This window comes from Coptis chinensis, chromosome 4, assembly GCF_015680905.1.
Source record: "Coptis chinensis isolate HL-2020 chromosome 4, ASM1568090v1, whole genome shotgun sequence".
In the NCBI taxonomy this organism is placed as follows: Eukaryota; Viridiplantae; Streptophyta; class Magnoliopsida; order Ranunculales; family Ranunculaceae; genus Coptis; species Coptis chinensis.
The window spans coordinates 44291559-44316322 of record NC_141459.1 but is presented as its reverse complement, the minus strand read 5'-3'; the positions used below and the strand labels follow the sequence as shown (position 1 = coordinate 44316322).

Genomic DNA, 24764 nt, shown 5'->3' with positions numbered 1-24764 from the left:
TGATTGATACCGGTGTTTCACACAGTTTTATTTCCTAACCAGAAGCAAGACGCATTAGTCTCGAGTTACAAGTCAAAGATGTTGGCCATATGAAGACTGTCAATGCCAAATTAAGCTATGCCCATCCAGGGTACATCCAAGTCAGTACCAATTTAGAATGGTCCATGCATGGGAAGATACCATTGACCTTCTCGCTATCACCATGGATGACTTCAAAGTAGTCATTGGACTGGATTTCCTAATCGCAAACATAGTTGTACCCATGCCCTTCATGAAACTTTATAGCATGTTTGGTGACCAACCGTGCTTCCTACCTGTTACCACGAAGAAACCGAAAGGTAACAACAAGTTGTTATCTGCTATGCAATTAAAACTAGGACTTCGGAAAAAAATGCCCCACATATTTAATCACCATCCGAGCTATGGACAAGGACACGACCAATACTGGCGAAGAATCACCCCAGATGGCAGAAATCCTCACAGAATTTCAAGATGTAATGCCTATGGAACTGCCAAAGGTATTACCGCCGAGAAGGTCTATCGATCATCAGATTGAACTGGAACCAGGGGCCAAACCTCCTGCGAAAGCACCATATCGCATGAGTCCCCCTTAACTTGCACAACTACAGAACCAAATTGAGGAACTCTTGGAGGCCGGATTTATCCGACCATCAAAATCCCCATATGGTGCTCCAATACTATTCTAGAAGAAACATGATGGCTCTTTGCAGTTATGTGTGGATTATAGAGCACTCAACAAGGTGACGATCAAGAACAAGTACCTCATACTGTTTGATAGCAGATCTTTTTGACCAACTTCAACCAGCTCTGTACTTCACAAAATTAGATCTCAGATCGGGGTATCATCAAGTCTGTGTTGCAATGGAGGATGTACGCAAGACTACATTACTACCGCAAGTACCTCGACAAGTTCGTGGTGATATACTTGGACGACATCGTTATTTATAGTTTCTCCATGGAGGAGCACATCCAGCATGTTGGTTTAGTACTCCAGATCCTCAGGGAGAATCAACTATATGTCAAGAAGGAGAAATGCTCTTTCGCTCAAAAGGAAATCAAGTTCCTCGACTATGTCATTGGTGGAGGAAATATCAGTATGGACAAAGACAAGGTCCGGCCATAGAAGAATGGAAACCTCGCACTTCAACATCTCAGCTGAGATCTTTCCTTAGTCTGGTGAATTACTACCGCAAGTTCATCAAGAATTATTCCAAGCACACAGCGTCAATCTACTGAAGAAAGACCGGTCATGGTCTTGGCCAGAACTTTGCCAGAAGGCCTTTGAAGACCTCAAGCATACAATGATGACTGACCCAATTCTAGCACTGCCAAATGTTAACTAGCCATTTGAAATTCAGACGAAAGCCTCAAATTTTGCTCTTGGAGGTGTACTACTCCAAGAAGAACATCTGATTGCTTATGAGAGTCGGAAACTTAACGACACAGAACGTTGTTACACTACACAGGAAAAGGAGTTTCTCGCCATTATACATTGTCTTCAGGTTTGGCGACACTATGTATTGCCAGTCCTGGTCAAGACTGATAACTCTGTTGCCAATCACTTTATGACCCAGAAAGTTTTATCTCCAAAGCAAGCTCGATTGCAAGAATACTTGGGTGAATATCACCTAGTACTAGAGTACAATCATGGTCGAATCAACAATTTTGATGATGCTATTAGCCGCAAAGCAGAGTTTGCAGCCATATAAGTTGACCGCTAGAATTCAACATTTTCTGTCAACAATGATCTCATCTGCCAAATAAAGGAGGGGCATGTCAAAGATTTTGAAGCAAAAATACTCTTTAATCTAGTAAAGAGTGGCAAGACCTGTCATTTCTGGATAACGGATGACTTATTATATACCACAGGGACTCGTCTCTATGTCCCCAACAATGGTGGTCTACGCAAAGACCTCATCAAGGAATGTCATGATACTCTATGAGCGTGCCATCCTATTTGGCGCCGCACCTTAGCACTTCTAGAACATGATTATATTACTTCTGGCCCAAGATGCAAGACATTATCCAGGACTATGTTTGCACATATCTGATATGTCAGCAGGACAAAGTGGAGAAACACAAGCAAATTGGCCTCTTACAACCTCTACCCATGCCTACTCATCCTTAGGAGAGTGTATCTATGGATTACATCACCGGCCTTTTTTTCGTAGACAACTATGGCCCCATTCTAGTTGTTATTGACAGGTTTTCCAAGTATGTAATCTTAATGCCAGCATCTAAGAACTATACCGCTGAAGAGACCGCACAGCTATTTATCAAGCACATTGTCAAGTACTAGAGTGTGTGATAAGAGTCCAAAACTGTAATTTTAACCCCTTAATATTATTACATTTAAGACCAATTATGTTTACAATAAATAAGAGTTAGTACTGTTTACGTGTTTTCGTGTATTTCAGGTCTTGGAATCAATTGTGTGAAGAAGTACGTCACTTTTATAAGAGAAAAGAGTCAAATTGCTTGTTAGAGAAGTTCTATAATTAAAGCCCAAGTTTCAAGGAGAAAAAGCATTTTTTAAGCTTAGTCAAAACTGGAAAGTCAAAGTCAACTCGGGCAGAAAAAGAACATAAAAGTCAATAGAACTTCAGCAGACTGTATTTTTGAACTCAAACCTCGGAATTGGGTCTATTATATGTCAAAACGACCGGCTCGGAAAGAATTTTCTAATAATATAAGTCTTAACCCAATAAAAGTAGTAAAAATTGACAAAAATGATGTTACATTAAATTTCAGCATAGAAACCATTTTTAGACGTAAGTAATTAGGTTTTGGGCTTGATTTAGTGACCCAAAACACAGCTCGAAAGCCCAATCTCCTATATAAATAGGATTAAAGCTAAACTCTCCAATCTCTCCCCCATAGTTTAGAATAATTTAGGTTTTATGTTTATAGCCTCAAACTCCATTAAAACACTTCAAGTTCTTATTTTAACACAATTTTTTATTATACTATGTCTTCTTCTTATTCTTTATTTCATGATAGTTTAATTAATCATAGCTAAACCTCCATTAGAGGGATTTTACGAAGCTTTGATGAAGACTTGATATATTAGTGTAGAGTAGTTATTTAAAGAGCTTCAAGCCTAGGTTTCTCTATTTAGACCTAAGTAGAATTAACTTAGGCTAGAGGATAGTTCATTGAGAATGGGTTTAAACTTCCTCTCATGTTAATTATTATATGACTAGAGATATCATAAGTAATTAAGGATCATAAAATCCTAACATTTATATTTGAACCTTGTGTTTGAACGTAAAAATTAGGGTTTGTGACAAACTCTATGCTAGCATGTTAGGTTTTAATCAAGGTGGAATCGAATCTCTCTAATTCCTTCTTCATATTCACAAGTTCATATTTATTTGTCTTAGTTTAATTTAGAATAGATTCAAATTAGTTTTCACCGTATTAGTTCTATTTAGAAATCATTACTCTCACACTATTTTAATTGTTTATCATTAGTTGAATTAGTTGAACATCTAAGCAATTAGGAGTGGAACAAATTTTTTACTCTAGTTATATTACATGATTAATTTATAGTAGAACTTTGATATAATCATAGGAATAGTTTAGTTTACTTCTATCTAGTGTTCTTTAGCTCTAAGTAGGAGTAAATTAAACTAACAGTTTTCTCTATTATTAGTGTGCCAAACAACATTGTCAGTGACAAAGATGGCAGATTCACTGGAAAATTCTGGACTGAAATGTTCAAACTACTAGGTTCTCAGCTCAACTTCTCCACCAACAACCATCCTCAAAGTGATGGTCAGACAGAAAGATTTAATTCTATGCTAGAAGAGTACTTACGGGACTTCGTTAGTACCAACAAGTTAGTGTGGGTACAACTACTGGATGTTGCACAGTTCTGCTTCAATCTCCAAAAGAGGTCATCCACCAACAAGAGCCCTTCTAAACTCATCACTAGACAACAACCACTAGCACCCCACGTGGTCGTTAGTGGGTACAAAGGCACCAACCTTAGAGCCTTCCAGCTTGGCAAGGAGTGGCAAACCAATACAGAACTAGCCAAATTAAGCCTATCTAGATAAAACCACACACAGAATGAAGAAGTTTGTAGATCATAACCGCCACCCAGATCCTTTTCATGTTGGTGACTAGGTCCTCCTCAAGACAGATCAAATTCGTCACTTCAACAGTGCTCACAATATAATGCTATGTTGGACCAATCACCATTCTGGAACGCATTGGCCAAGTCTCTTACAAGCTCCAACTACCACATTGGCTCAGAAAAATGCACCCAGTATTCCATGCCAGTTGTTTGAAAGAGTACCATACAGATAAGGACAATGCAGGTCAAAGCATCACCACCAGAAGATTCAAGCATGCCACCATCAACCCAGACAGAAAAATCGAGGAGATCCTAGCCAACAGAACAATCACTCAAGCATCAGGAGATCAGCCGCAGTTGGAGTGTCTTGTCCAGTGGAAAGATTTGCCACTTTCATAAGCCAATTGGGAAAGCTTCCACCCTCACCTCATTGAAACAAAAGATTGAAGAGTTCAAGGACAACAACGCAACGAGGACGTCTGCGCATTAAGTGGGGGAGAGTGTAACGGATGTACAATTGTAATAGTTATCTAATAAGTAAAAACATGTCAACCATATGTCCAAACTAAGGTCCGAACCACTCCAAATGACATATATATGCCATTTTGGAGGTCCAAACCTTCTCGCATGATCCCAATTCCCTTCTTAAATTGTAGATATAGGGTTTTGAGACACCCCAAATCAAGCTAAAGAACACCTCAATCAGAGCATCGAGCTGAGAGCTATGTCTGGTTTAAGTTTCTACCTGGTTCAATGTTCCCTTTTAATTGTATTGGACAAATAGTTTTGACATATATGTAGTAGAATTACAAGCATCATCTACAACCAAGACTGTTGCATTCGCTTGCCATAATTGTATTGTTGATTATTTAAATGAAAGTTATTCGATTCCTTCTTATCAACTATTGCATTCTTACTTACTGCTTCCGCTCACTACGTACAATTGTGATTTGATTGTGATTTGATTACTGCTTACTCAAAACACTGCTAGCTCGCACTGCTCACTCAAATAACAGGTTTACTTGGGACAAATTACGCCCAAGTGCCGCACGTCACACACTATGTCCAATTGTCCGTGACACATGCGCACAAGACATCACTGATTTCCATGACCAGCCAACACCCTCCAAGGTTTCTTTGTGACGCATACATTGTGAGTATTTAAATGCCTGCAAAATTTGAGTGCTGGCTCCACATTTACCGTCAGAACTATCTTTACAGCACCACTCAAACCGTAAGACGTAACCGCACTCTCGTATGCATCTCATAATCGACCATTTGTTACTCTCATTGATCTGATTGGGTTACTCGTTTGAGGAACAATGGAAATGTTGAGAGAATATTGTGTTTGAGGTTTGGTGCACCAGAAACTTGTTGGAAGCATCAATGCCCAGCCCAAATTGTGACACTTCACATATATTATATGCATAATAAAAATGGATCTGCATCCCTGTGGGGCCAAAAAGTCGAAACTGTTCTGATGTTGAAATTATACATTTGCACTCGTATTCAAATATTCAACATTAAATGTCCGAAAAATCACCGTCGAAGGACGTTGAGCTGAGTGGTACATAATGGAGAAGCGTGACAAACAACTGCAACAATCTTAAAATCATTCCCTCCTGATTTACGTTGGCTAATACAGTCTAAAACAAAAGTAACCCCATTTTTCTCGAGCATCTTGTTCAGAAACACACAAGGGATAAATGAACACACTGACATGCTCTCTGTCATGAACAAAATGTCAGTATTCCTTGAATAGCTAAGCAAGTTCTTGAGCCAGCCATGTTTCAAAACTTCGCCATTTGTTTATCAAATACAAGAAAAAGTACCACATAAAATTGCACTGCTAAACAAAAACGTGTATTATATTACACTATATGTATCTATACACCTAGTTATATACGTCATTCCAGTGAAAATTGCCTCTAGCTTCTATTCTGCTTTGATTTCAATTTGGCTAACAGATTTTTTTAAACCATCCACAATTCCAATACAATCTGATTGATCTACAACGCTCCCTGAGTCATCTTCAAGAGAAGCATCCGGGTATGAATGAGGAGAACGAAGATTACCAGGAGTTTGACATGCCTTCATTGTCTTGCAGTGTTCTGCTTCGTCGTCCCTGATGTTCAGAAACACATCGTACAAGTTTTCTGGAAGATCAAAGGCACATCAAATTTGAGTTCAAAACAAGATGATGGTTCCCTACATTAGTGTCAAGGCTCTCTTGTCACAGGACACAGGTAACTCTGACATAGTGCTTGCAGGTTTTCAACCCAGGTCTATGGTAGCAGGTGGCAACTCTCACAAACTTCACCGACGGGGGGTAAATGTTTAAGTGCTAACAATATTACTATATTAGCATTGGCCATTATGGTAATTTCATATTAGTCTTGGATAAACTGGGAGTTTGGAGGGATGAACTTGAGGTCACTCAGGTGACTCTTTGAGCTTGTTGGTTAATTTGCATGCTGTGACATGAATACTAAACTAGGACCAAGCAATCTAAAGCATAGATAGAAAAACATCACAGACAGAAGAACGTTACCAATTTTTGGTCTTCGAGAATTAGGAGGCCTAGCAGTTTGGAATTCATCTGGATGAAAACCCAACAGCTGAGTTACATAAATAAAACTTCGTAAAATCACAGAAAAAATCTAGTCTCGAGTCTGAGGTGATATCTTACCAAACAAGTACAAGTCACCCGATGTATAGTATTTGACAGCAACCTCAGGGGCTGGTAAAGTTTTCAACTTATCTACGACAGTACAAAGACAAAGAACACACTTATCAGCATGGTATACTGGTATCTGAAGTAGCTTCCAAGGAAGGAAAAATAAAAAATTCTATTCGTGAAACAGTTGGGATCAGTTCACTAGATTGAAAATAAACATCACCGATGGCATAAATATAATTTATTGGTAATTTTATATTTATTTGGACAAGAAGAATTTCATCAACTAAAGTTTGTTGGATGAAGTTAGCAAACTTACCACCCTCTAGTTTGATAAACTTGTCATAAGTTGAAAATGCATGGTGCTCCACACATTCAGAAAAATGATCTGCACAAGTTGTGAAAACGACTCCGATAAATATCCAAATATTGATGCTTTCAAGCACAATGTGTGAGAAAACTTCTAAAAGAGGTAGACTCCAACTATGCGAAGAGAAGCAAGAAGAATTTTGGAGAGCTTCTGCATCTTCGGAATTAATTTTATAACAAAGGAACACACATATACCAGCTGTATCAGAAAACTGAATTTCTGATCCACAGAAGTTAGCTATAGGTGCTGAGACCATGTTGAGAACAACAATAATAGATACATATTACATGTTTGATTTTGATAGGCACACGTATAAACGGTTTAATGTTCAAGTTAATTATGCACGCTTTCCGCAAAAGCGTCTTGGATGGTCAGACATGTTTGATTGCCCATCGTCTTGCCTTTTACTTATTGGTACATCTTTTGGACCTTTTTCTAATTGGTACACTATTTGAGCGTTTTCGAAAGAACAGGGAAAACATTCTAATCAAAGTCAAATAAATCTCATCTGGTTGGCTTAAGGGAATACTCAAACATTGTGACACCATAGGATTTTTCAGCAAGGGTATGCTGGACGCTGCGCACAGCATAAATGGGAGAAGGTTTATGCCAGGAATCTAGTGCCAAACCTGTTAGGTTCCATCCAAGACCTAGGGTCCCTATGTGATATTCACACTCTACTTAGCACCAAGGCCTTTTCAGATAACCTTGCAACTCTTATGGCGAGGAGGGTAAGTGGGGACAACATATCATCACAAATATTCTTTTCAGCATTTTGAGATTCCACGATTTTGTACTCAATGAAGACTAAACAATTCATTGCCAATTCAAATGAGAGTATGATTTGTGACTTTTAGCAGCTTGGTCATAGGACAGACTACAACCCCAACTCAAACTAAATCCTAGGTAAGGATTGTTATTGGAAAAGAAGGGTGAGGTACCGTAGGATGGAGGTGGCATCCCAGGTTCTCAAATTTCGCTTTGGGAAGCCATTTCCATCCTACGATACCTCACCTTCTTTTCCAATAGCAATCCATACCTAAGCCCTAGCTTGAATCAGGGTCTTAGTCTGTACTATGACCAAGCTGCTAAAAGTCACAAATCACTCCCATGCATTTCATTGGTTAATATGCCATATTTTTAGCAGACTAACACGAGTCTCCTTTTCAAGATTGAATGGTGTAAACTAGGCGAATACAGAGAAGAGATAGGTGAGCCCAATTTAGCCCATGGGGTGACCAGATGTAGCATTATGCATATAGTGAAAAAGGTGAAAATCGCTATAGTTTGGGAACAAGCAGAACCATACGCTTCTCCTTGTTCTTAGGAAACTAGTGGAGTAGTGGGCCCAGCTCATCACATACTGTAGCAGTGGTTTTCCAAGATCCACCCACGGTGTAGCTTACATTTAAGACTTAAAGCAGCCTATGCTGATTTCAAAAGCACAAAGGTATATACCATAGCCTACAACTTGTATGCCGAAGTTACTTAGTAAACCTTCACAAACATGTAAGCCTACTAGTATTTCAAGGATAGATATAGACTTTAGCATTATCAGGAGTGGATCATACTTACATGCCATTCTAGGGCTCACCAAATACATGAAGGCTGTCATGAAGTAATAGAATACTGCAATATGCTGAGCAAGAAACCTATCAAACCACCACGCATTCCCCCCGAGTTCCTGGAGAAATGGAAACACAAATCGAATTAGACATGAGACAATTAGGCAAGCGATAACTGGAACTGCCTTGTGTTAGATATAGATGAATCTATGAGGACTTCCAGAAAAATACGGAGGAAAAGATATACGAGAACAGAGAGCTTTCTGTCATCCCAGTGATACAGATCAAATGCTACCAATAACATGAGATGAAGTTTAAAGTTTATGATGCATAAGTAGTTGCACCACTCAGAAGATAGTTAGAAGCATATAAAAATTTAAATCAAATGGAAGTGAGAGTGAAATGCCGACCTCCATGATAAGAAGATGATGCATTTCATTCCAGCTTTCAGCAAAATGCACTTTCAAATAATCTGCTCTTCTCCACCAACCAAAACTTTCATACATGTGAAGCACAGACATAAAGGCTGACAGAAGATACAGAAATGTGAGAGTTAGTAAGGTGTAGTACGTATTCAGTATTCTAAAAGGAGCAAAAGGCAAACCCACCAAAGTAAGGAACTCTTGCAATAGTCTCCAGAACAAAAAACCTTGGATAATCACGTTCATTGTATAAAACATCAAGTATCTTTATAACTGAGTCCTGAAATGTCAATAGTCTGAAGCATTAAAACAGTTGAAGTTATTAATCTTTAGAAACAAAAAAGTTAGAATAATAATAATATACTTACAGTGAGAGCAATATTAATAGTCTGTTCAACCTTAATGGCCCATCTCTCCAAAGTACCACCAGGGGACGAACTCTCCGACTTCTCCTCATTAGCAGGAAAAGTGTGCGGTTGAAACGTCTCCTCTACTACAACTTTCTCCTCATTTTCTTCCAAAACAGTTGCTTGGACTCGACTCAACTTCCTGCTTCGAATATAAAACGCAAATCCATTGTAAGTCAGTGATGGGTATGAATAATTGTATATAATAAAGAATTAATACCTGGAAGCCGAGTGACGCAAAGAAGAAAAGAGAGGCTTTTGTGAATGAAGAGAAACAAGTGCTTTTATGGGAATTGGTCTAGAGGATGAGCTTGTTGGAAATGTAATGATGGAAGAAGAAGAGAGAGGCAAGGCCATTTTTATTTTCGTTTAATTGAATTGTTCTAATAATAATAAATAAGGCCGACCAAAGTGTTCGTAGGCATATTCCTCGTTTTGTCTTTCAACAGGTGGCAAGGCCTGTAGCCAAACAATGTAAGCCTATACTTAGTTGATGACTTGATGTTGCTAGCCGTGTATGTTTTGTTTTAACTCACTTTCTTTACGAGGTCGGCAGAGCATCTTTTAATGACCAATTGACTGAACAGATTGCATTTCGTTTACTTTCAAGAAAAAATAACAATCTCACAATATCCTGAGTGAAAATATCAGCATGTACGTCTATTAGTATTATCTAGAGTTCGTATCACCATGATGCACGCACACGGGCATTCCCCAGTCAACATATCGTATTATTACAGTAAAAAGAAAGTCAAAACAGAGATCGAACAAAGATGCATGGAGTAGCAAAAAACAAAGGATTGGCGAAATCAATATTATATTAGCAACGGAAGATAGGTTTTGGGTTACAACTGCTGTAGCATTGATTCTATCGAATGACTGCCTACGCAAACGACAGCTTCTTGAGATCTTCTCCGGGTCATATATTACACCCCATCCAATGCATCTAGTTTTCTATACACTTCTTACAACGCCGACAATCCCTTTTTGTTTTTCAGACATGGCTGTAAGTTATCATCTCGTTCTTGTTCATTTCTTTGGGGTTTATTACTTCCTTCTTTTTTCCCAGCAAAAGTTTATGTAGTTTTGGTTTTAGTCCACTTTTTTAATTTGCTTTGTTACTTGATGGCGTTTGTATTTTCAGTTGTTTTCGATATGGCTGCTATGTCAGTATATATATGTCAATGATGAAATTTGTGGAAAAGAGATGGAAGTATAGCCAGGGACCTTTTTTTTTTTTTTTTTTTTTATCGTAGTGGTTGAATCAATTACACGGGGAATTAGGCATATTAAGATCAGTATACATAGATTTAGATGACCTTGCTCAACTGATGTACGAATGGATCACTAGGTTTCTACTTAGTCGTTACGCCGAACTTCATATGCAATATGCGCTTTTAATATATGGTGATTTCTCACCTTTATATTGATGGCCATGGATATTTTCCTCGTTCACCCCTGCAACCCTTAACAAAGTTGACGCATTTGTCTGTCGTACATCAAATGAAATGAGCCCTCAAAATGAATATCGAGGGATCACATATGTTTTTCTGGTTTATGTCCTCAGACAGACAGTAGGATATGTTGCAGTTACACCTTGCAACCTTGGTGACCGGAGGGCATACCAGGCATGGAAAAAAAATGTTTAGATTCGCCATTTGGATGTAGGAACTGATTGTTAGTCTAGGAATGGTCATTGTCTGATGGAGAATTGCTCCTATGTTTTGATATCATTGTTCTTACTTGGTTAGTTGGTTCCATGCAGCCATGCTTGATTGTTACTGTTTATAAGCTTCTTTTCTAACCAGTGGATGGTGGTTACTATAATTATCGTCTACATCCTCTTTTCAAGCATGATTTTTCAGATAGCATGGTAATAGTAAGCTCTTGCATGGATGCATGTATTAGCGTGTAATTCGAAGTACAAGTTAGGTTTCTTAAGTTCATACAATTCAAACAGTGTCGAATCCATGGTTGTACATAGTCCAGTGGGCGTACACGCACTTAAAATAAAAAGAATGCACACTTCCAGTTTTGAGAGTATCAGTAGAAGTTATGGAAATATAACAGAAACACAGACATAAGACAATTATGGATTTATGGTGTTGCTTACTGAAAACTGTTCCAGGACTTACTTTAGTATACCTTGCTTTTTGTGGGTTTTTTCAGCAGCATTCCCACGTTCCAAAGTTTGGCAACTGGGATACTGAAAATGTACCTTACACAACATACTTTGAAAATGCTCGTAACGAGAGGGACAAAGGTGCAAAGAAGATAAATCCCAACGATCCTGAAGAGAATCCTGATGCCTTCTCACACAGGATTATGGGGCTTGAAAACGATGGCAACCATCATGTAGTTCGAGCTCCACCATCCCAGGTCAATCCAGGAACAATGATGCCTGTTGGGAAGAGGAAGGAAGACCGTCATGACAGGGAAGAACGTCACAGACAACGTAGTTCTAGTATTGAGAAAATCAATCTGGGTCAGCCAAAAAGTGGCAGTCGGGACAGGGAAGGACACAGACAGCGTAGTACTAGTATTGAGAAAATCAGTCTGGGTCAGCCAAAAAGTGGAGGTCGTACGAGTACTACCACAGAATCGGGGAGTGACATTAGCAGTTCTGATTGTTCACTTCTTCAATCAAATAACCATCGCACAAGATCCACCCAGAAGAAAAGTTTGGGTGAAGGAAGTAATAGTAATAGTTTTCCTTCATCATCTCCACCTACTCAACCGAAAGGTGGAAGTCACCGATCTGATGATACTGTAAGTAAATTATTCTTGCTTGCAAGTTGGCTTTGATATGTTGTTTGGAGTTGACAATAGTTCTAGATCTTAGATCAACTCCCACTGATTATTAGTACACAACACTTTAGTAAATAACCAATAACGAAAACCCTTACAGAGCTTGAAAGAAAGATTGCCAAGAGCAAAAGGGAAGCACCAAGTTACCTCTTACAAAGCAAGCTCCTCAGCTGCACAAGCTAAAAGTTGGGAGTTTAAAATTTTTTGTCTTGGTAATCCACAAGGACCTTATGGTTCAAAAGGGTATCTCGGTGGTTCTCTTTAAAGGATTGTTCCTTGGCATTTCTGCAAACTCTCAATCTAAAAGCACAAAAGAATCTATTGGAATGAAATGCAAGGTTATCCTCTTTTCTTAATTGAATGACAAATCATATACACCTTAAGCTTTCTGAGCTCTGAATAGTTTGTCTCGCCCTTTGGTAAGATGTGCAGCAGTGTTGCAACTTGCTTTTATGTTTTGTATTCTGGGAAACTGGCATCTTAAGGTGTATTTTTTTTTAAGGTTTCAGAGTTCAGAATTAGTCATGGCTGAGTGTGCTGTGGTTGATTCTCTGTCAAGAGTTTAGAATCCTATTTTCTCTTTTCTTTCTAAAGTCTTGTACTTGGTTGGTTGTGAACCGTGATGTAAATATATCAATACTACTTTTATAAGGTTCAGACTGCTGTTTTCGTGTCTGTGCATTTCTGTGTGTGTTTGTGTAGATGAATGAAGAGGTCTCTAAATATTACTAACAGTAACAGATATTACCTAAATTTGTCAATGGTATGGTAGCAGCAATCTCAGAAGGTGGCATCAGTACCCAAATTCGGAGCTTGGGATGAAACAGATCCTAGATCAGGGGAGGGGTTTACTATCATTTTCAATAAAATGAAAGAAGAGAAACAGATTGGAGCAGCTAAGTTTCCACCAGGGACCTCTCCGTTGAACATCTATTCCAATCATCAACGAAATCATGCAAAATCTTCATCAACGCCAAAGGTATGATTGTGCTCACTCGATTAGTACTTTGTTGTGATTCATGCAACTTAGCTTCTCTTTTCGTTTCCTAGGTTCATGCATCGTAGTTTGATTAACCATTGCTGGATGAAATCATTGCAATAGTCGTAGGATGATTAAACATTAGTTAACGAAATCTAAAGGAACACTCATATGCAGTTTTGTTTATATCGTTGTTTGATTTCCTTGTTTTTCTTCTTTGGTGTGTTATGCAGATCTGTTGCTGCCTTTTTTCGAGATCTAAGAAGTGATCTACCTAAGTTATTGCTGCTCCAAGGAGAATTCTGATATCGAAAACATATAGTGTTTTCTTTTCTTGCATTTTTAGTGTAATTAACGGATGTTTATTGTTTACCATATTCTTTATTTACACGTATTGTTGTTTATCATATAGTTGTCTTTTATTTGTTCAGCCTCTTACAGAGATACAAGCGTAGAGTCTTTCTTCGTTTTGCTTTTTTCCATTTGTGCAATATACTGTCACCATTTGAATATCGCAATGTGGATTGAAACTTTTAAGTTGCTAATCCGATTGAAAGTCCTAACAATGTAAAAAAAAATGAATCCTGGCATCTAAGCATCTAACTGCAGTTCCGTTGAAAAGAGTAAGCACATTAGGACACTATCTGAATTACTTGCTCAAGGTACTTCTGGACGTTATATTGTCACCCAATCAGTTCAGTGAACCTGCTACTGCCTATATAGTTTGACAACCATACCAGAGACCACTTTTGCAACAAGATGTCTAGGAGTCTAGGACAGATGTAGAACCATTGCTACATTTTCTAAAGCAACCAAGTGATGTATGTATAAGTAGGTTACTCCAAATAATTTGTTGACATGTGTGCTTGTTTTTTATGGTTGCCTTCAGCATTTGAATAACCTTAAAAAGTTAACCACCTTAAATCACGATGATTGCCATCTTTTTGCTTATTTAGCAACGGACATTATTGAGTATTGTGCATCTTAAGAAACAAGCCTTTTATGTTTTATGCTAAACTGTGTTCTAATTGTTTATTTTGTTTTGATTGGCATTCTATTGTTTATTGTTCAAATTTGAATTCCAAAAGTACCCAAGATACTTTTCATAAAAACACGACCCATTACAACAACAAACAAAACCAGTATTTCCCCAACCCAATGCTTTATCACGAACAAAGTTATAGAATCAATTAAATTATAGATGAGGAAACTCACCAAGAGAAAACTTAGGTTCTCTTGGCATCTTTCATTTTGTTTCTCATTTATATTCTTGAAAGTTGGCATGACCAGTTGTCTGTGCATGTTCAATAGCCTCCTGCACGTTTTCAATCAAGATTTCACCGGAAATTAGACATCCATTTAACGCATTGGATATGTGCAAACATTTTGGCGAGCTGCAGAAAAGAGTGACAAAGAAATCTGGAATAACTATACCTTCTGCCCACTGACACCAATTTGGCATACACTGCATCTCAAAGTAAAGTTAGCTGTATCTGTATAGCTTCTCTTCCTGATTACAATAGAGCCACATAAAACAACATTGGTTCAGATGTCATACATGGTGTTATTTCCTTGCCACTTACCATAAAATCTAAAAAGCTACAGGATAAAAATTGCAGCTTAGTGATATATGTATGAACTCCGCACATCGTTCCTAATATATCAATAAAATTCACAACTTACAAGAAAGAAAAAATACAGGAAAAAAAATTGAGATCCCCATACATTATGAAAGGTCCTTTTTTAAAAACATAATGTGTGTACTGTGTAGTGGTGGTATCTAGAGCTCCTCAAGAAAACCTAAATAATCACATGGTGCTAGTTGGAGGAAGTGGTTGAATGCATAACAAGAAAGCACTCTCAAGTTTAGAGTACAACAACCATATGCCGGCCAGGAAGCAGTTTGATATTCCTTATGAATTAATGTGATTTTCTGTCTTCCTCCTTTCATATTATTTATAATAAACATACTGTGAGTTACGGAGTACAAGACAGATCTATCCTAATATCAATAAAATTCACAACTTCCAAAAAAGATAAATACAGGAAAAAATTGACGTCCCTATAAATTATGAAAGTCTTTTTTAAAAAAATATAATGTGTGGTGGTAGTATCTGGACTCTAGAGCTCATGAAAACCTAATAGTCACCAATTTTCCATCACACACTTCTAGTTGGAGGAAATTGATGATTGCATTAAACTTGCTCACTCAGTACGCAAATAAAAATCACGTAGTTCAAAGATAGATATATAGATAGCTAGCATAAATTCGGGGGAGGAGATGAAGAGGAAAGACCAAGTGGGCATACAACAAACTGATGGAGAAAGGACTCTAAGCCCATATCCATACAATATCTATGACCAACCAGGAAGCAGTTTGATCTTCCGCTTATGAATTAATGCTATCATCTTCCTCCTTTCTTATTTAACCCCTTGTAATTGATCTCCCCACCTTGTGAAGCTATCAAACAATGTTCCTTGACCAAAGCTTGCTAAACAACCATACTAAGAACTCCTCCTTGGCTTCCTTGGCTTCCGAAATCTATCTTCTTTCTATCAATCTCTCCAAAGGGTTTTCCTTCTTGATAGATAATCAGCATAAGAGATTCATAGTTTTCAATCTCCAAATCATTTAACCCCCTCCTTAATGTCACATTCCAAACTACTCTTAGCCCTCTCTCTCCATATAATCCGAAACCTCCGTATTTCGGTTAGAAGCCAACATGTATGTATCACTAACTTTCTCCTTTAGTAGCATGTCTCCCACCCACATATCCTCCCATGATTCGCCGATACTGGGTTTGAAGTTTCTAGCTTTGACAAAATTGTTCCACCCACTAACAATTCCCCTCCAAAGTATAATTCCAACACAGGGTTTGTAGGTTATTTCACAATCCAACTACCAGCCATACTTTGCTACCACAACCTCCCCTATCGTATAAAACTGATGCATCTAGAATGGGAAATTCTAAACTACAGTTCTAACAAATATTAATGGCTGTATAGTACCGACTCTCAGATGGAATCAAACCCAAAACGCCAGTTCAATGGTAGAGCAAAAGACCTCGTATTGGAAAAACCACAACCTTTATTTACAATTTTAAACAATTTCATAAAATAGTAACCTAAGATGAAAGCAATTTATACTAAATCAGAGAGAGAACTTCATAATAAAAATTACTTTAAAATTAGAAAAAAATTAAATAACCCTTTTATACATCAAGCCTTATTTCCAAAATCCCATAAGTTGTACAAATATAGTTGCTGTTTTGGGCCTCAAAGATACGGTTTGGGAACCCTAGAAGGCCTATATTGCATTATAATTCAACAACTCTATCTTTCCTTTTTTGAACCTCATAATCTCTTTTTTGCAAAGTGCATAGATATATTTCTTTCACAACATTGAGAAGTTTTACAAATATTGTGATAAAGTAATTAAATAAAGAATATATTTCTATTAAACATAGATTACTTTGATTAACTAATTGCAATGTCAGAAACTATAAGACTTTGACGGAAAAACTAACTATCATGTACAAGTCAACAGAACAATCCTTAACAAAATCAAAGGTTTACCTCTGAGCATCTTTAACAAGATTAAGTGCAAGTGCCTCAATGGGTCCAATGGTCATCCCAGTAAAAATTGTTTGATCAAACTCTTCTGGTGAACCTTCAAAGGGACACATCTGTTGATAGAGTATAGATTAATTAATTAACATATTAGTTTGTGTAGAGACTAAGAGTAAAGATATTTTGGAAAGTACAACTTAAATTATACTTTACCATTACTCCCTCCCCCAACACACACACAAACCAATATCCCACAAAAAGCCTATTCAGTTCTCAAGTGTGAAAAGCTAGAGATACAAGCAGAGGAGATAGCTGAACACAACTAAATATCATAGGCAAAAGCTTATGCTATTATTGAAAATATTTTTCTCCAAAAATTCAGTTTCTAAGGTTGTTGTGGAGATCTAAATGAGGGGGGAGGCGTTAACTAGTCCATTCCATACTTGTGGAAGTGTTAACAGAGTCCACTCCATGTTTGTGCTACTATCCACGCCTACCATAGATGGACCATTGATATACAATGCTAAAACCTCCCTTTACAAGTTCAAGCATTTAAAGCAAGCGGTTCAAACGGTTTGCGTATGCAATGTCGCAGGTTCGAGTCAGCGAAATTAAGAAGAAAAGAATTCACATTTTTGCATCTTACCCCATGCAGTTCAGATAACCTTGTCAAAAAATTATTTTGTACAACTCGCCACTCGAGGCGTATTCTAAAAGTTTCTCACATCTTTTAACTATGTACTTGTTCCATAAAAATATCTTGTTAAACTTTAGCAATTTTGCAGAAGCCCAGTCAACTTCAAAGATCTCCTAAACTACTCAGAACTTGGGGGCGTGAAGGAAACCGATCTCAGTCACACTACACTACTACGTCCGCTACCATGTCTTACTCAGCAACCAAGCCAACAGTCCCAATACGGCACGGGGGGATTCATACACAGGTTGCAAGCCCAAGTCAGACTTGGCATCTACAGAAGAAAAGAGATATGTTGCAGCAAATACTATGACTCTCCGCCTTCAGAACTTGGCAGCACTTCATACTCAAATATTTAAGCAACACATCCTTACATTTTTCTATGCCGCGCGTCATTAACACAAAAAGGGGGAGATGTTTGGAACCCACCTTAGTAGGCCCCGAATGGGTACATCTCATTACCTAGTCTAGGTCCACATGCCCAGCGGTTTAGATCATTTAAGCCCAATGGCTCAACTCTATTAAAAGCCCATATTAAGTCCAAGCCCATGGTTTGGCGTTTCTTGGTAAACAACGGCGGCTCGACTTGTTGAACTCCTCCTTGCAAAGACTTAATCCCCCATTCGATCTGGTTAAGTAAGCAGCCCTCAGGGGTCTAGTCTTTCCCTTTTCCAATCTTCTTGTTCATTAACAAGGCATTTATGGTAGAATCTTATAATTGCCCAAACAATAAAAATTGGCGCCATTTGTGGGTCTCAAACCCACGATCATGCCTCCATGTTGATCTTTCACACACGGAAAAATCATCATCTCTACTGTCTAAGAGTCTTCCAAATCACTAAACTATTAGGAAAAGTCACACCTTTTGGAACTAAATTTATTTCAATTAGAAATAATCTACCGTTTCTTATGTCAATAATCATCACGAGATCTCTTCCGAATAAATGATCTTTACTAAGATAAGTTTTCTTTATTTTAATTTCATACGTTTCCAATCTATCTGTTTAATCAAGACAATCACATGTATTGTCTGTCGTTTATTTCTTTGTGTTAATATTTAGAATAGCGCATTCCTTAGCATGATTAATGTTTATACATGCTCATGGTACATGCAGTATTCTATTTCAAAGAATGCATCTTTTTGTTTTCTAATTCATTATTATTGTGTGGATCCTACTTAAGTTTGATTCAATGTCACTTAACTTTCAGCAAACAAACTCACGAACAAACTCATGCATAGGGTATGGACCCACCATGTGCTTTTTGTTTTTACAAATTCACAACTAAAATAACTCATATATTTGGGTCACCAATACAAGATTATACATGAGTTAGTTTAGTTGTGAATTTGTGAAAACAAAAAACACATGGTGAGTCCGTATGCATGAATTTGTTTGTAGGAAGTTAAGTGTGGTATAAACAAGTGATATGAAACAAACTTAAATAGGGTTCACATAATATTAATGAACTAGAAAACACAAAAACAAAAAGATGCATTCTTTTTTGAAAGAGAATACGGCTCATATCAGGCGCATGTATCAATAGTAATCATACTAAGCAATGTGCCATATTCCGAATAATAACACAAAGATATATTGACGACAACGCATGGCCTTTATTAACCAGATTGATTGAACGGAAATGTATGAAATTAACAAAAATAAAAAACTTATTTTAGTAAAGTTCATTAATTTTGAAGAGATCTCATGCTGATTTTTTACTTTAAAAACGATAGACTATTCTGATTGGGATAATTTTGTCTTGTTCTGAAAGCTGTGATTTTTCCAGATAGTTAGATGATTAAAAACACTCTTAGATAGTAGAAAGTGTGGCTTTTCCACGTGTAAAAGGTCTTCACGCAGACGGCGGCATTGTTTTGTCATAATCGAAAGATTCTATCATAAACGCTTTGTTAATGAAAATAGAGATCAGGAAAGACTAGATCCCTAAGGACAATCTATGTACCCAGATCTAATGAGGGATCAAGTCTTAGCAAGGAGAAGAATTCTCCAAGCCATTGTAGTTCTGGTTGTGAGAGTTGTATCTCAATTTGTAGACATCCCTTGATTAGGGCTTTGCCTTGTGTTGCCAAGAAAAGTTAACTATGGGCTTGGACTTAATCCAGTACCCGTTTTCAATAGAGTTGAGCCTTTGAATGGAGCTAAGCCATTGGGCTTAAATAGAGCCGATTCAGTAGGCTTGGACCGTGTCCATTACGGACAAGGCCTTTGGACCTAGACTGGACTAGGTAATGAGCATGTACCCGTTGGGGGCCTACAAAGGAGGGTCCCAAACATGAAGACTTCACGATCATAGCCAAATTTTAAATTGTCATAATAATAATAACGCGCAAAAGAATCTAAGTGACATCGAATCTGGCATGGGTATCAAGCTAAGTTACATTGACACGGACACACGTGTGTCTGTATCCGACACGGATACCGGATACCGAGTGTCTAACACGGAAAAATATCAAAAACTGAGGTATATCACACACAATATGTGTTTGTGTGTGTCACGTGGATACGTATCTGACATGGATTATTTTTGAAATATGGCGTGTCCATGTAATATAGGTATCTAGTGTCCAACTCGGCATCTTTAAAGCCCTTTCACAAGAGATACTTCTATGTCATTTAATTAGAATATCAAACGATTAAGATCAATTTTTATCAACTGTTGCCCAGAGATAGAAGTGTAGAACTATCAAATGCCAAAATATGACTATTGACCTTCAAATCTTTTTTACATTCTTCGGAGCAAGAAAAAAAAATTAAAAATAATAATAATAATAAATAAATAAACAAAAAGAAACATACAGCTAATGCATCGTAATGGAGTCCATCATAAATCAACATGACTCTTTCTGGATAATTCATTGCCTGTAAGAATTTTCAACAAATGTTAATCACGAAAGTTAGTCATGACTAGATTTGTGTGTTTTTGTTTAGAGACACACAAAATACAATAGTCATTATACATATAAAGATAGGACCATAGGAGAGAACTAGTAGGACTGACTTGACCATACAAATCACAACGAGAAGTTTGTATGTCATGTGCTGCAATTTCACGTCCATAATATTCTGCTAATATTGAAAGCTCAATGGCACCTATAAAGCCACAAAAAGGATAACCATGATCAAATTTCATAAAGAACCATAGCCTCCTCTTTCAGAATATGCTGATGATGCAAGAAAACTTTGTGATTGCAAAGAAAGCAAACGAGCTAGTGAGCTAGTCATATCTATCATCTTCCAACACAGAAAAGTTACCTTGCAACGAAATACGCTTCTGAACTAATTGAAAATGCAAATTCAATGGAAGACTGAAGACATAACAATCGACTAATGATTAGTACTCCTGTTTTCTTTGATTGGTGTCATCTGTATGTACGTAAAGTTGATAACTGAAACTACATACTAAGAAATGCAAAACAATTAATTATTTAAGGTGTCCAGTGTCCTACTTGTCAAGCCTTGGAGGTTTTGCTCGGAGGTCTTGGGAACAATTCCCACCTTCACCCGCGATAGGGGGATCTCAGGGATCACAGGAGTGTTTTAGAAACTCAACATATAAGTAGGAGTTTTTTTTTTCGATAAAATATATAAGAATTGCTTCTGAAGCATGGTGTTGATATTCCCATTTATAGGGTACCCTTCATTTGTTAGAAACTCAAACAAATATAAACAAATCTCTTGTTCAGAAGTGAACGCCATAGATGTCAAGGACCATAGTGGAATTTTATCAGCAAAGAGGGATCTGTAGATGGAGACCCGATGGGGTTAAACGGCCAAATCTGGAAAGGGAAGACGCAAATGGTGCATCTGAGAGCATATTTTAGCAAATTCAAACTACTAACTTAAGCAAATTGCTGCTGGAAGTAACTGAGGACAAAAAATGGAGGAAAAGAACTGCAAGAACAAACCCAAACCTAAAGCTGACGACTGTACAAGAGGGGTTAGAGCTATGAAGATTAAAATGATAGAAGGGAAATCCACATTTCCATATATGGCAGAGAATAAGGTTTGTGCTCAATACTTGACATAAAATCCCATTAGAGTAAGTTCAATGCATGTGCAAAAAGAGGTGGCATATGCATTTCACGCCCAATGTGCCAAAACGCAACCATTTTACCAGGTGCTATATTCTCTGGTATATATGGAAGGTAGAAAGCATTAGAACAAGTCCAATGCATGTGCTAAAATATGTGTTATACGCATAAATTGCTTTCAATTTCTCATAATGCTAGAAATAACAAAGTGCAGAAGATTGTGCCTACCCCATTTCTTTTCCCTTAGCTATTATTTTTGGTTTAAATTGTGTCATCTGTGACTTATTTGGCAGCCAAAAATAACAGATGCATTATAATAAAACTTGCTTACGAAAGTAGATTAAATCAACAAGCCTTCTAAGGCCCTATCTGGTCCCCGTTGGATATGCCAAAACAGCATGTTGCATTGGACTTGCTCTTATTGTTGTACATGTGTCTATGATTGTAGCTCAATATCCCTAATTCTAATAATATACATAGAACCGCTAAAATAAGACATACAATAAACTGTGCAAATGAATTCGGATATTATATTCTCTAGTGAAAATAAGAGCACTTCTTGCAACCACTTTCTAGTTTTGCACAAAACTTGTTACTGAAAATGACGGTCACCTTCTAAACTAGAGAGAAGGATCTTAGTAATAATTACATACAGAAGTTACTAGCATCCAACACACACCTTGTAATGAAATGTAAAATCTTCTTCCAAGTTCCAAGAGGAATGAATAGTAGATTGTATGTTAAGAGGCAAAGACGGTAGTGAAGCAATTTTACATTTTGTGTCCAATAATGTAAATTTGTAAATTGTATGTTAAGACGATGCTGTGCAGATTGTTTGTAAAAAGTACTCTCACTAGAAAATAGTGTTCTCCCACAATGAGTTGATCATATCATCATACGAATAGATTGAAGCCCACAAAAATTATGCATGCAAGCCAGTCTCAAACAGTAGCTAACTAACCGAAATATTGCTACGGGGAGATTTTCTAAATATAGTTCAAGAATTTTCATGGAATGCAAAATAGAAATGTTTTACAAGGAGGCCCTTTTCTGATGTTTGTTTCCCCTTAGGTTTGGTTGTTATGTGAGGATCGGTGAAATTTCTTTTCCATCCTTTTTCTTTATTCTTTCACTCTGTTAAGTGATACAGATATGCATGTAAAGGAAAGGATGGACACAACATGTTGGGAGTAACTCCACTTTGAAAAGTTTACCTTCACTATGTAAGGTCTGGTTTTTTGTGGAGATGACCATAAAAAGAGAGAGCTCATTTAATTACTGACAATACATGTCTTAACAAGGTTAGACATATTCAAACAAGCTGTTCTTTTATAATGTAGTAGAAAGTCCATTCATCTAGATTAGACATTTTGTTCCCCCTATTTTCCTCAAGATAGAGAGTGCGATGGGGTTCCGGTCATGTGCTTATAAGTAAACATGAGACGAAAATAAAACAAAATCTCAAGTCTTTATGTAGTAAAGAAAATATGATAGTTTCCTACCTCCCCACTTCTCAGGGTCAAGAATCCAAGCACAGTATTCCTCATTACTTTTCCCAAGAAATGCTTCAGTGTACTTTACAGGGTCGCTTGCCACTGTTGCAGCTATAACCTTAAGGCAAAAAACATATACATGGAGGAAACATATTGTCTCAATGCAACCACAGATCATTTATTACAAGATTGAATGAGAGGCAATTAAAAAAGTTAAAATAAATAAATAAATAAACCTGTCTCAACTCGGGTGCTTTGAGTTTGTCATGTTCCATAACATATCTGTATAATAATATAATAAATAAATAAATAGTTGGAATAATGAATAATTAAATATTGAGGGAGCATAAGTAATTACCCAACAGCATTGAAGAGGCAGCTATTGTCGGCGGGAATCACCCGTCTCACAACAATACCTTCCATGCTCTCTCTCTCTTCTACTATTACTAGTATTTGTATTTGTGCAAGCTCGAATTCAAGATTGAAAAACAAAAGTAGGAATGAAATGACAGATATGGAGAGAGATAAAGGGGACGCTTTTTCCTGTTTTCAAATTACCAAACCCCAATGTGCGACACGTGTACTGTATTCCTTTTTATTATTAATTTTACCATCTTTGTTTAGTTACTAATTTTATGTGCAAATATGTTAATGAGCAGCGATTATGGTGCATAAGTATTTGGAAACTAAGGGATCAAATTAAAATAGCCTCTTCACTTTGTGGTTTAGGATATTAATCCGTAATTTTCAAATATAATTATCTTAAACTCGATTTAGCTTGTATAATAGTTTTCTTAGATTTATGGTGATTTAGCGGTAAATTTTTGAATCAGAATATATTTTATTGAAAATAAACCGAAATACGTTAATGAGCCGCGATTATGGTGCATAAGTACTTGGAAACTAAGGGATCAAATTGAGATAGCCTCTTCACTTTGTGGTTTAGAATATTAATCCGTAATTTTCAAATAGAATTATCTGAAACTCAATCTAGCTTGTATAATAGTTTTATTAGATTTATGGTGATTTAGCGGTAAATCATCACCGCTCAGCTTACGTACTAATGTGTACAAATCACTAAAACAAATTGATTGTTTCCATATCCTCAAATAATAAACTACTCAAACTTGAAAAGATTTATCACATGAACGTGTCCCATGAACGGGTGTCGTTATATTAAATTATTCTAAAAAATATTAACAACTATGCATAGCTGTGAGATATGAAAATTATATCAATTACTCATTTAAATTTTTTGCACCACTCTCTATAAAAAGGAAGCATCAAACCTTGATAAAACTCATCGACTTCTTTTTATTGTTAGGTTTAACAATAGAAGTTTGATTGAAATTTTGTGAGAATGCCCATATGGCGAAAATAATATTGAAGCTACTTGAATAGTAGGGCATTCCCAATCAAAGTAAAAGAATTATGATAAACACTACTTAAAATGCAAAACTATATTTATTGAGACATTTATTCCCCCTACATATAATACAAATATGTATTAGGGTTATTAGTTAAATTTAATACATTTGCTTCAAGTTTCTGATTTTCCATTAATTATTTTTTGAAGTTAGTTTAATGTAGTACGTTGCATCCAGTTTTCAAATTCTCATTAAT

At 36.9% G+C, this 24764-nt stretch overlaps 3 protein-coding genes across 7 annotated transcripts; 1 reads left to right on the top strand and 2 right to left on the bottom strand.

The window, feature by feature from the left end:
• Window positions 1–5890: 5890 nt before the first annotated feature.
• Window positions 5891–10005, bottom strand: IM (Alternative oxidase family protein). The gene is made up of 9 exons (XM_086556889.1): window positions 9764–10005; window positions 9505–9685; window positions 9323–9416; window positions 9125–9240; window positions 8725–8833; window positions 7099–7167; window positions 6792–6863; window positions 6654–6701; window positions 5891–6258 (listed from the first exon to the last, which is right to left on the bottom strand). Exons 1-9 carry the CDS (start codon window positions 9898–9900, stop codon window positions 6038–6040), a joined length of 1047 nt encoding a protein of 348 aa, XP_086413015.1. The 5' UTR covers window positions 9901–10005; the 3' UTR covers window positions 5891–6037.
• A 41-nt stretch (window positions 10006–10046) lies between these two features.
• On the top strand, window positions 10047–13754 carry LOC147503626 (RPM1-interacting protein 4-like). 5 transcript variants are annotated; one of them, XM_086556892.1, is made up of 4 exons: window positions 10047–10549; window positions 11713–12312; window positions 13127–13330; window positions 13564–13754. In XM_086556892.1, exons 1-4 carry the CDS (start codon window positions 10484–10486, stop codon window positions 13597–13599), a joined length of 906 nt encoding a protein of 301 aa, XP_086413018.1. In that variant the 5' UTR covers window positions 10047–10483; the 3' UTR covers window positions 13600–13754. The 5 variants fall into 5 exon arrangements, with proteins under 5 accessions (XP_086413018.1, XP_086413019.1, XP_086413020.1 ...); XM_086556893.1 differs by having other exon boundaries at window positions 10226–10549; window positions 11716–12312; window positions 13124–13330; XM_086556891.1 differs by having other exon boundaries at window positions 10328–10549; window positions 11716–12312.
• Window positions 13755–14403: 649 nt separating this feature from the next.
• Window positions 14404–23744, bottom strand: LOC147503625 (OTU-like cysteine protease family protein). Its single transcript, XM_086556895.1, has 8 exons — window positions 23500–23744; window positions 23378–23423; window positions 23151–23259; window positions 20616–20707; window positions 20414–20476; window positions 16907–17016; window positions 14765–14840; window positions 14404–14645 (listed from the first exon to the last, which is right to left on the bottom strand). Exons 1-8 carry the CDS (start codon window positions 23562–23564, stop codon window positions 14589–14591), a joined length of 618 nt encoding a protein of 205 aa, XP_086413021.1. The 5' UTR covers window positions 23565–23744; the 3' UTR covers window positions 14404–14588.
• Between the last annotated feature and the right edge of the window lie 1020 nt (window positions 23745–24764).